This window comes from Nymphaea colorata, chromosome 8 (assembly GCF_008831285.2).
Source record: "Nymphaea colorata isolate Beijing-Zhang1983 chromosome 8, ASM883128v2, whole genome shotgun sequence".
In the NCBI taxonomy this organism is placed as follows: domain Eukaryota; kingdom Viridiplantae; phylum Streptophyta; class Magnoliopsida; order Nymphaeales; family Nymphaeaceae; genus Nymphaea; species Nymphaea colorata.
The window spans coordinates 22,350,536-22,362,373 of NC_045145.1; the positions used below are offsets into that span (position 1 = coordinate 22,350,536).

General features: G+C 38.5%; 1 protein-coding gene across 5 annotated transcripts; it reads left to right on the forward strand.

Moving 5' to 3' along the window:
* Nucleotides 1-459: 459 nt before the first annotated feature.
* LOC116258333 (DNA polymerase lambda) lies at nucleotides 460-11,494 on the forward strand. Of its 5 annotated transcripts, none has more exons than XM_031635429.2 (14): nucleotides 460-688; nucleotides 886-1,023; nucleotides 1,701-2,117; nucleotides 2,379-2,457; nucleotides 2,547-2,677; nucleotides 3,010-3,072; nucleotides 5,362-5,541; nucleotides 5,631-5,684; nucleotides 7,165-7,253; nucleotides 8,083-8,173; nucleotides 8,775-8,855; nucleotides 9,906-9,973; nucleotides 10,889-10,973; nucleotides 11,064-11,494. In XM_031635429.2, the coding sequence occupies exons 1-14, from the start codon at nucleotides 557-559 to the stop codon at nucleotides 11,160-11,162; spliced, it is 1,707 nt and encodes a 568-aa protein (XP_031491289.1). In that variant the 5' UTR covers nucleotides 460-556; the 3' UTR covers nucleotides 11,163-11,494. The 5 variants fall into 5 exon arrangements, 4 of the variants coding, with proteins under 4 accessions (XP_031491289.1, XP_031491290.1, XP_031491291.1 ...); XM_031635430.2 differs by having other exon boundaries at nucleotides 460-643; XM_031635432.2 differs by having other exon boundaries at nucleotides 476-638.
* Nucleotides 11,495-11,838: the final 344 nt, after the last annotated feature.

Sequence of the window (11,838 nt, forward strand, 5' to 3'; positions counted from 1 at the left end):
ACCATGCGAGCCGATTGAGCGATTACTGGGAGGCTACCAAATGGATCTTCATGTTTCCAAGCTTCCAATTTCACACAGATTTCCAAGTTAACCTCATAACTGCTAGCAAGGATTCTTAATGAACAAGACCTTCAGATCTAAATCTGAATCTGATTACAAATTGGTTTCGGTTTTTCTTTTCCAACCCAAACGCTCTAATCGGGTCAGTGGCGAATGATGAAGATATCAGATCCAGATTCATCACGTTCCTGATACGTGTCAAATCGGAACTTTCTCAAGTTGCCTCTCGTGTCGTGGGCAAGGCTTTGCCTGCATTTTCGAGGGGCAAATGCCCAAAACACCCCGGATTTAGTACGGCAAGAAGGACGAAATTGGCGGACAAGGAAAGGGATGTTTTTGTCAATGGGTTTTATAAGTGGACGAGTGTGGAGTTTGACTTCCTTCCCTCCGGCAGTCGTCAGTGCAGAGTCGGCGTTGCCGTTGGAGAACGATTATTTCCCGCTCGAATTCGGAAGGGCGAGGGGAGCGGTTGGCCGTCGTCGGTTCTGTGTTGTGGATGGCGCCCAAGTCGAAGACGACGCCTAAGAAGAAGCAGAGCGGCCCCAAACATGAGCCTGACGCCGGTGGGATGTTCTCCGGTAAGGTATTCTTCCTGGTTGAGAAAGGCGTCCAACCTCGCCGGATTCAGGTAGGGTTCCCTCACCGGCCCTGGGTTGGCATTTGGTACAACTGTCTTGAAGAGAGAATTCAAATCCTTCGGAGCGGGAATTGAATGGGGAGCATGATATTGTGCTTCCTGAATTAAGAAAGTTTTTATGTCAGTTAAGAACACTGATTTCTGCAATCCCGGTGGATTCACGACTCTCTCTCTTTCGATTTCTATAGATTTGGAAGCAGAAGCTGTTGCAAATGGGGGCAGTGGTCGAAGATAATCTTTCCAAGACAGTGACTCACGTTTTAGCAGCAGCTTCCAAGTTTCTTCTGCAAGAAGCGAATCCGCAACGCCTCATAGACATGAAGTTTGTACGTATTCTTTCTTCTGTGATGTTTGAACATTTCGGCCTTTTAGCAATTAATTAATCATGTTATGTATCATCTATCATGGAACCACTTCTTTGGACAATCAAATGCCTTTCCACTTACTTGTGTTTTTTACGCTGGTAAAGTGAACTATCCTTTCATACCCTTACCATGTTGTCAGCATCTATTAGCCCTACGTCTCTTCAGTTTGCAAAAGGACACCTAACTTTGGTGGGATAGCAACACCCTGAAGTTTCAAAGTCACTGACCTTCCTCTCTTTGTGTGTAACTCGGGCGGCTAAAAGTAACATATTCAAACCAGACACTGTTTACTGTGTCCACACACACACATAAAATCTCCAATCCGGTCCGTTTACTGTGATGTTCTTGTGGAAAGGCCAACCACAGGTACTGTTCTTTGAAATGGACGACCAACCTATCCGATGCTAGTGGAAGTTGTCACTTTGAGATGGACGAGGAACCTTTTCTATATCAGTGGAAATTATGTTAACACTAGAAAGTTTTTGTTATGCGCTTCTGTTTTGGAATCTGGTGATACTTTTCGGTTGGTATTCTTATGTTTTCTTCATTCATCAGTTAACTTATTTTGTTTCCTATTTCAAAATGATCCATAAAAATATTGGTACTTAAAAAACTTCTCTCTATATATACTATTGCAGAGTCTACTCTCGTTCCAGTGGTTGGAGGACAGCTTGAAGCAGGGTGCAAGAGCAGTGGAGGATCCTTATAGGATTGTTCTAGAACAGAAATCTATTCAAGAAGTTGACCAATCTGTAACAGGAGTGGTTTTGGGGTCAACTGAAGGAAATGCAAGTGACGAGGTGGTGAAAAGTGGGAAAAAAGCCAAACTAACAGATGACACAAACATAGCTCGTGGTGAGGCCAGTGAGGGTTCAGAAGACCTTGGAAAAACTAGTGTTCAGACTGATGAAGAACAAACCATGCTACGGGATCGTTATCCAAGTGACAGTGAAATGGAAAAATCAAGTGCTGAAAGTTCTGCTGGAACTCTCCAATCTGATTTTGATTCTTCAGTGTCTGACAAAAGAAATAACGGTGAAACTTCGGACCAGGATGTAAGATCTATTTGTTGTTCTCTGGCGTCCGTTTTTTACTCATGTCCAGCATTTACTCCTTCTGACATTTAGAATAAAGAGAATAGGCTGGATTCATAGATTCAGTTCTAAAGAAAGATATATGTGATGCTACATTTGAGAATTAGAGAAAACTGTTGAAGACAGCGGTTTCATGAATATTATTCTTGTTCCTTTATTGAATTGGTTAGGGAAAACTCTCATACTAACTTCCTGATCATCATGATACTTTTCACTTTTCAGGCATCCTCACTTTACAAGCCCCCAGATTTGAATCGCAATGTTACAGAGATATTTGGCAAACTCATAAATATATACAGGGGTATATCTATAATTGCCATTAACAATTATGTTGGAATATTTACCTAATGTCTTTTTCGTTTTTCTTTTTTCTATATTAAACTCATACAGCCCTGGGAGATGACAGGAGATCGTTCAGCTATTATAAGGCTATTCCAGTTATTGAAAAATTACCTTTCAAAATTCAGAATGTTGATCGGGTCAAGCACCTGCCAGCAATTGGAAAAGCAATGCAAGACCATGTACGCAAATTCTTTCTACACAAGATTGTATGCAACTCATTTCTAATTTATTGCTTAGTACCTGGTTCACTATTGCTTTACACGGAATTTTGGTTCCACTTAAGTACTTATAGCAATTTTCTGAAGTTGATATAGTTTCTGCCAAGCATTCTGCTGTTTGATTTTCTTTGCCAGCTTTTACAAGGATTTGCTGTTAAGAAGTCTAAAGAAAGTGTGGCTCTATGATGTGCATGGGACTGTTGCTTGCAGCATTTAAGTTATTGAAACTTTTGTATGGCATCTCATTGTTAGAAGGCTCATCCAAATGTAAGATTATTGTGCTTGTCCTGCAGATCCACGAGATTGTGACAACAGGGAAGCTGTCAAAGTTGGAGCATTTTGAGAATGATGAAAAGGTCATACTCTCAATAACTTGTCATAGTTTTTAGTTTTAACATTGATGTTATTCTTATGTTTTATTGCTTATTGGTTTATAAGTCTCTGATGACATGTTATTTCTCATTTTTGCTTCGGAGATAATAAATTATGTTTACATAACTATATAAAAGAGCTGATAGTAGCATCCCTATCCACAGTGTGATCTTCCACTAAGATGAGTGCAAGACAGAAATGGCATCATAAAGAAAGACAAGTGTTGAGTGACAGAACTTTATTGCCTCAGTGGTTTAGTATTTGAGAATAAGAATCTCCATATCCTTGCTGTCTAGAAGGCTTTAGGTAGTGTTAGATTACAAGAAGGGAAAACCTGGCTTCTTTTAAGCTAGGCTTCGCCTCTAAACCAAGTTTTTAGCAAAACTTAGTTTGGCAGCCAAAACATGATTTTGTGAAAAAGAAAATAACACAATAGAAAAATGATGGTCATTTTCAGCCACCTACCAGTTGCAAAATGGGCCCAGCAAGGTCATCTGTATCGTTGGAGCTGACCAGCCTTTTTCAGGTTGGTGGTTGGCCAGAAGACTGGCTGGAATACTTAAAATTGGAAAAAAGAGAAAAAGAGGCCGAATTTTGGTGACTGGCCAGGAAGTGTGTGAACTATGCAGACCAGGATTGCTGGAGATGCTCAGGCTTATCCCAGCCCATTTCCCGGTCACTAGGTGGCTGTAAAAAAGTTGAAATTGGAAAAAAGCTAACATCCAAATCTTTTCCGGCCTTTCTTGGCTGGTAGCCAACCGAAAAAAGGCTGGACAGTGGTTTGACATCGTCTGACAAGAAACCTGTCATCTGGAGCATTATAGGCCATAGGAGTGTCCCAGGAATCTCATTAAAAAAGCAGGAAAAACATTGGAGCGTGAGGATAGATAGTCTGTTGTTGGAAAGACAGTAGGGCAAAAAAACATTCCCAGAGAGGACATGATTGGAGCTTGCCTGCTTGCTGGAGGGAAAGTGGTTGCTCTCGGAGGCCAGCTTTCTATGTCTCCTACTTGTAGTACCTTGAAGTTGAGCCGGACAAACACTATGATCATGAGAAGAATCAGCATCCCTCTTGTTAAACCTGCAACTCTGCTGCAACAGTGGAACAGTGTTCTCTGGTTCTCAGGTCTATGCTCTGCCATGGTTCCCTATGTTTTTATGAAGTCTGTTTTTTTGCTGCAGGTTCTAAATTCTCCTTTGGACAGTGGATACGTAGAAAGACTATTTTGCTTGTTTCTCTTTAAATTTCCTAGTACTAGCAAGTGTTTTAAGTCTTTAACTGATTTGATCTTTCTTTGAATCATTTGGAATATGGATTCATGATATAGCACAAATGAAATATATATCCAAGTGTAACTGGAAACTGTAGGCTACCGAGATTTGGTAGCTTCACATTACTTCGTTGATTCAACACCTATGATTCCCAGTACTGAGTCATGGGCATATTGCATGAAATGAATCCTAATTAAGTATGGGTAATTGAGGGGAGCCTGCTTACATGCCTGGTATCTCTCTGACCTAAGAACTTCGCCTTTCTGCCCAGCTCTATCAGCAGGCCCCTTCTTTTGCAATACTTAGCAAGTAAATTGTCTTCCTCACTTCCCGTCTTCTTTAGGCCCCATCTTTTGCAATACTTAGCAAGTAATTGTGTTCCTCACTTCCTGTCTTCTTTCTTTATTCTTTTGTCTTTAGTTCACCTTTTGCCCAAACCTTTGTGAAAATCCAGTTTGGACATAACTCCAGTACACCTCAAACTGAGTTGTTTTTTTGTTAAGCAGCCCCAGCTCTATCAGCAGGCCCCTTCTTCTGCAATACTTAGCAAGTAATTGTTTTCCTCACTTCCTGTCTTCTTTCTTTATTCTTTTGTGTCTTTAGTTCACCTTTTGCCCAAACCATTGTGAAAATCCAGTTTGGACATAACTCCAGTACACCTCAAACTGAGTTGTTTTTTTGTTAACCAGCCTTTGCTCCCAAACCCAGTGGCTAGCTCAGTTTCGGGCCTTATGCAAACCCAACCTATGTCTTGTTTTGCTTCGTGCCAGAGCCTTAGTTCCCAAGACACCACTGATGAGCTTGCGCTTATGAAATTTGATTAATGCTGTATAAACTTTTTTAGGGAAAAATAAATTTGAAAACTTGTATATGCTGATGTGTTAGTTTACTTAAGATATCATTGTTTCTGTTTAGCTTTTTCTTGCTTTGGTAACTCTTCCTGTCATGTACCCCAAACATTTTTACTGCATGTCTTGCTTAGCATATATCAATTTATGCAGGTCAAAACCATTAGCCTATTTGGAGAAGTTTGGGGCATTGGTCCAGCCACTGCACTAAAGCTATATGAGAAAGGGCATCGTACTCTGGATGATCTTTCAAAGGACGATTCATTAACCCATGCCCAGCGGCTAGGTGTGAAATACTTTGATGACATCAAAAAACGGATTCCACGTGATGAGGTAAAAAGCATTCTGCTAAAGCTTTGTTATCAAGAGCATCTTGCTCCTCTTGTCCACTATTACCTGGAGTGGCTTCTTTATTGGCCTAGGTCAAAGTAATGGAGGAAATCCTTCAGAAAGTTGGAAAGGATGTTTTGCCTGGGGTGAGATTGATATGAACTCTCTGAAACACTTCTTTTTTTTCTGATGATTTTTGTAATTATGTTAATTTATCCATTCTTGTTGATGATGACAATAAAACTATTGGAATCGTCCTAGCATTTTTTTTAATTTGGTTAATTTTTTTAACCTGCTTCAAAGAAAAAAAAACCCAGTCCTCTTTTTTTGTCTTCCCATTGAGTTTTTAAAGAAGGAATGTGTTTTCTGAAGGAATGTCACTGTATCGTTGTGGACATTATGTCTTACTCGGAGGTAATACTTTTATATGTTTTTGGCTTCCTATGATATTGTTCACTGGCAGTCCAAAAGGTGGTCTTTTCATGATGACTTTCTGAACTTCTAAGTCCAGTCTGCACAAAGGTGAAAATATGATCCAGGCTTATCTTCTGCAAAGATGGAGATCTCACCTGTACAATTCTTTTGAGTTTCCTGCACATATAGTTGCCTTTATTTGTGCAAGTGTACATTTTTATATGGACATTTGTTGTCAAACTGTTACCTAATTGTGTTGAGAGATAAAAGTATCGTAGGTAGTTATCTTAGAAATATTTCCAAATCACTACCTACGATACTTATATTTTTCTCTTAACACAAATAAGGGTAGTATTGGCAAAGTGTTTCATCATGCATTGGTAGGCTCAGATTGGGACGGGTTTAGGTTGAGACTCATTTAGGGACGTAACCCTGATTCACTTTTTCATAAACTGCTTGTAACCAGTGTTCGGGGATTACAATTTGTACTTTGCTGAATCAGCGAGGTTAAGGGTCCCCTCCAAAAGATGCTACTTTTTACAGCAAATTTCATCTTCTTTTCTTGTCTCCTTCTCCCATAAATCTTGTTCATCCTAAACTTGAACTCAATGTTTTCTCTGCATCCGCTTTGGTGTGTGGATAATCCTTGTGCCATTTTACTGTTTTATGCGAGTTAATTTCAAATGAGGTTCTTAACATACCGGTGCGTACGCTTCTCCTAGGATCTCCTAGACCTCTAGGTTTTGTGGCTGTTCTTTGGACTTCCCAGTTGAGCACTTAATAACCTAGATTTTTTCTTTCAACGACCTAGATTTTTTGTTTCCTTCTACTTTTTCCGTTTATCATGTAGTTTGTTTTCCTTCCCTTCTACTTTTCTTGATTTTATGCGGATTTTCTCTTTCATTTTTTTATGTTATTTGTCGTTTTTCATATACATACATACATACTCATGCAAGTGTATATAAATATGTATATGTGTGTGTGTGTGATCTCATCAGATACTGTTTTTGCTAAAAGTTATTTGCATTCAGCCTTACTAAAATGGAGAAAGTTCCTTATATGCAAATTCATAGTTGTTCTTAGAAGGACATTACTTGAGTCAAATGATATTTGATGTCATCATGCATTAATTATTTCATATTCTTCTCCTGTTTGTACTTTCACTTCTTTTATTAAATGCAAGTAAGAACACACTCAGTTTTCTATCTGAAGGTTATTATTGTTATTGGGGGATCCTACAGACGTGGGAAAGCAACATGTGGCGATTTAGATGTTGTGATTACACATCCAGATGGGAGAAGGTAGTTTTGAATGCAAGAGTCGTAACATTGCTTATTGAATATGAGATATTGCTGACTTTCTGTAGTAGTTTCCGACTTTCTATGCCCTTTTGGTTAACATTGTGTGGACATATCAACACTTAGTTTTGTGTAGAGATAGTGGAATTACCTAGATTCTGTCTTGCTCATTAGACTGGTTTTGTTTTCCTATTTTATGTACCTTTTGGAGGGTCCAGCTTCCTTGGTTCCACATGTACTTTCGGACCTTTCTGTATGATGTGGCACAGTGATCTGCTTTCATGAATATGTGTGTTTATAGTTGTATGTAAGTAATAAACCATGATTCTTGTAGGGTCTTCAACTGGTTCTCTTTCTTCATTTATTTGCTAGATGATGATTTTCTCCTCCCCTTCTTGCACTTGCTATCTCTGTCTGGCCATGAAACTTGTTGAAGAATAGTGTTTGTTGTTGTTATTATTAGTATGCAAATTTTGTTTAGTAACTTTTCCATTTCAACTGGTAGCTCCTGGAGATGTTTACGACTACTTTGTCTGCATAATAGAACAAAATAATTAGAGGAACACCACAGATATGCTTTACTCACACACAGACACATATGGAGATGGAGAGAACGAAAAACAGTCTTCATAATCTCATGAGAGAAGCAAAGCAAATGTCTGCAGACCTTGGATGTGTATAAAGTTTTGCTATGCAGTATCTTTTCGGAGTAGGAACAGAGTGATATTAAAAACTACCAAATTTAAGTAGCTTGACATTTATTATTCTTCCTTCTTTAAGTATGCTGCATTCGTATTGGCTGTGAAGTAACTGGTATGTCTTTTAAGCGCAGCCATAAAGGTTTCCTGCCCAAATTTGTTAAGCATCTGAAGGATATGAAATTTTTGAGAGAGGATCTGGTGTTCAGTACTCACAGCATGGAGGTATCTTTCTGACTTTGCATTTTTTTTTATCAGCATTTTTGCTACTTTTCTACATTTTAACTGTTGAATATTCAGAAGATCTTGAAGGAATGAAATATGATGGCCTGATGTTGAAGATGGAGTCTGTTTCGGGTGGAATTTTGCCCCTTTGTGTTCTACTATTTAAAAGACTGCAGCTTCAATTTGACAAATGCTGGTTGTTTCTATGCTTGGCATTATTTGTTTGCTTACTTCTACATTTCGTGTCTTATTATCCTTACCTCTATGCTGTTAAGAAGAGCACAACTTCTTAACTAAAAGTGCATTAATGGTTTATTTACACCTTCAGAATCTATATGTAAGCTTAACTTTGGCAATTGTTGCCTTGATAATACATTTCTTATGGAGTTGCCCTGCTATGGTCTAATGCAATGTGGCCTTTCTTCTTTTGGTTCTTGATTTTGTTGTCATTCAAGGTCTGATCTTTTATTTTAATTTGACATGTTCTTTTAATTTCATGGGTCATTTTGGATATCTATTTTCTGTTCCGCATTGTCGTAATCCTTATTTAGTTTTTTGCCAATTATGTGTTTTCTGAAATTTGACCATGTCTTTTACATAGGGAACAGATTCTGGAGTAGACACATATTTTGGACTTTGCACATATCCAGGGCGGGAGCAACGCCTTCGCATTGATTTCAAGGTTGTTGATGCCACTCCTTTTGGAAGGCATGGAGTTAGAATGCTTTCTTCCTCTCTGTGTGTATAGGTGTGTGTTTGTGTGGGTACTAGTGCATGCATCAATTTGGACGTACATGTGTATTTTGTGTGTGTGTGCACACATGCTTGTTTGTGCACCTGTGCATGCACATCATATATTGCATGGTCATGCTCAAACTTGTCTTGATATTGATAATTTTGAAGTGCTTCATGTGATATGAGGTGTCCCTATTTAGATTCCATCATCCAACAATATGTAATGTAACTGTACAACCCCAATCGAATTATAATTGTCACTAAATATTCTTTGCGTACGTTTTACTTGTAATGTAGGTTGATTATTGCATGAAAATATTGCAAAATGCTTAGTATCTTTTTCTTTCTTTCTTCGAGAATAGCTAGAAAACTGCCTGACCAAACAGATGGGCTCTACAAAGCAATGTATTTAAAGAAAAACAAAGAATTAATTTTTTGTTTTGTTATTTCTATGTTATTAAGCATGTATACTGAAGAAAAGCAGCAGCGTAAGAGTAAGAACTCATACCCTCAAAATTTTGTGTGTTGTATGCACACATTTACTCATTTGACATGCTCTAGTAGAAAGGGATGGCACACAATCGAGTTGAAGTCTTCATGTCTGCCACCTGTGCCTCATCTGCATGTCTAGCAGATTCATACTTTTGCTCCTTCTACTATCTTCTTCTAGTCTACCAAGCAAGTGAAGAACACCTCTCTCTCTCTCTCTTTCTTTCTCTTTCATTTTCCGTCTCTCTCCCTTGTTTGTGACTGAGCATAACTTATTACCTTTTATGAAAAATTCTCTGACAATTTTAAGACATTTGAACTTAAAAAAGAACCAAGTCATTTTTAAAAATGTTTGGACACTTGAATTTTCTTTTCCACTGCTGCCCTTCTTTGAGATTTAATAAATATATGATTATGGAATTTGAATGCTCAGTTTAAACTATTCAGCTGTTGCTTCAGGGATAATTTATCCTGTTCCATTGGATCACTTGGTTTGTATTATGTACAGGTATATCCAAGAGACATATATGCCTTTGGATTAATAGCTTGGACAGGGAATGATGTACTAAATAGGAGGTAATTTACTTGTATTTTTCCCTCACATGGTACTGAGCTAAAATCACAAATCGATTGGTTAGTGGACTAGTTTGGCAAATAACTGTATCATGCTCATGTTGTATGGACATTTTTAGGCTTGTTGGTGGTCGATAGAATAATGCATCATTACAAATTATATGGGAAATAGATGAATTGTCATCATCTAACATACTGATTCACAAATGATAAAAAAATCGGCAGTTGAACCCTCTTGCTTTTGGCTAAGGGGGTCAGTTTGCTCATCATGACAGCATAACTTCTGTGCAGAAATGGGATGTAGTTTAACATGGTGATGGTTCTAAAACATATGAAATAGGATCCGTCCAATTGTTCAATCTCTTTCTTAAGGGTCCGATCTGTTGGTACATTGTATTTCTTAGCTGAAAGGAGGATATTGTGGCCATTAACAGTCCTTATTTCGGAACGTTCCTTGATGTTCTTTGGCATTGTTTGGACTATTGAGATTTTCCTGAAAAGAGTCTTAGAATAGTTACCGGAGAAGTGCTTAACTTTAGTCTCATGACATGACAAAATCACCACATCTGTCCTCTCCTCTTCCCTTCCCTGAACTCAGTTTGTGTTTTATCGGGTGTATGGTTTAATCAAGGTTGTGCTCTTCACAAGGCTCTTTTTTTTTTCTTTTATTATAAAAAAGAAGCCTCAACATTAGCTACTTCCCAATCAAGCAAAAAATTTATGGTTCCTTCATATTGAGCCAGCTGTTGTATGGAACAGTCAACTGGTCAGAGTACATGCAAAGTATTCCAACTTGTTATTGGTTAGTTTTCGTGTGCAACTAGAAATGATGGTTATCTACAAATTGGCCTGTGCAATCTCTCACTTGCATTTCCCAGCAACAGGCTATTTCGACAAATAACTTGCTGCTACATGCAGGTTGAGGTTATTGGCTGAGAGCAAAGGTTTCAGGCTTGATGATACAGGCCTCTATCTTGTTTCACACAGTCCCACTGGGAAGAAGGTTTCACAAAAAAAATATTTTGTTAAGTCGCACTTAAGCTACTTTGCTTGTTAGCATAACCTCCCTCCCCTCTCTTTCTTTGTTTTTCAGGTCACAAAATCCAATACAAGATTGACTTGCAAAACAGAAAGAGAAGTTCTTGATGTCTTGGGATTTCCATGGCTCGAACCACATGAGAGGAACTTGTAAAAAGACACATGTTCTTGGTTCAGCTCATACCATATACATAGATACAGTACCATGCTGCAGCTGCCAATTTTGAACGGATGAGTGAAGGTTAATTTTGTCTTTATAGTGGATAGGGAAAACAGCTTTCTTCCTTTGCTTTTTATCCCTTCCCCTTGTCTCTGGTATGTGAGTTTTGTAATTAAAGGCCGACTATGTAAGGGAAGGTCCATGCTCGTTGTTCTACTGTCATGGTTTGGATTTATAGATACGGCCAGGCCTTTTAAGGCACCGACATGCATCTTCTAACATGTAATATGATGAAGTTCAGTGAGTTGTCCATTCTATTTGCCTCACAGTTCCATGTGCTAGTCTGTATTAGACCAGCATGAGCAACAAATTGTCTTCATTGTGATTGAAAACCTGCCTCATCTTTGGCTCAAGCCATATGTCTACCTCCATTGTTAAGCAGAATCCAAGCTCCAGACTAGATCCTGTTGTTGTTTCAACTTTCAAGTAACCCTGAGCTCCGCTAAGTGTCTTGCAAGGCAAGGCAAGGGACGTCTTATGCCTCTGTTATCAGCTATTTCTTGTTTAACTTGCATGTTTTTTCATTTTAATCAAAAGCAGTCATACTGTAGTTATTCATTTAGTCGTTTTCAGATTCCAACTTGTTAATGTGTGGTCTCTAGGTGAAGCA

What these genes read in the sequence shown, in the direction of transcription:
- LOC116258333 (XM_031635429.2), top strand. Translation starts at nt 557, where the DNA reads ATGGCGCCCAAGTCGAAGACGACGCCTAAGAAGAAGCAGAGCGGCCCC. An exon ending in GCCTCATAGACATGAAGTTT is followed by an intron (nt 1,024 to 1,700) that starts GTACGTATTCTT and finishes ATACTATTGCAG; the next exon opens with AGTCTACTCTCGTTCCAGTG. An exon ending in GCCTTCGCATTGATTTCAAG is followed by an intron (nt 8,856 to 9,905) that starts GTTGTTGATGCC and finishes TATTATGTACAG; the next exon opens with GTATATCCAAGAGACATATA.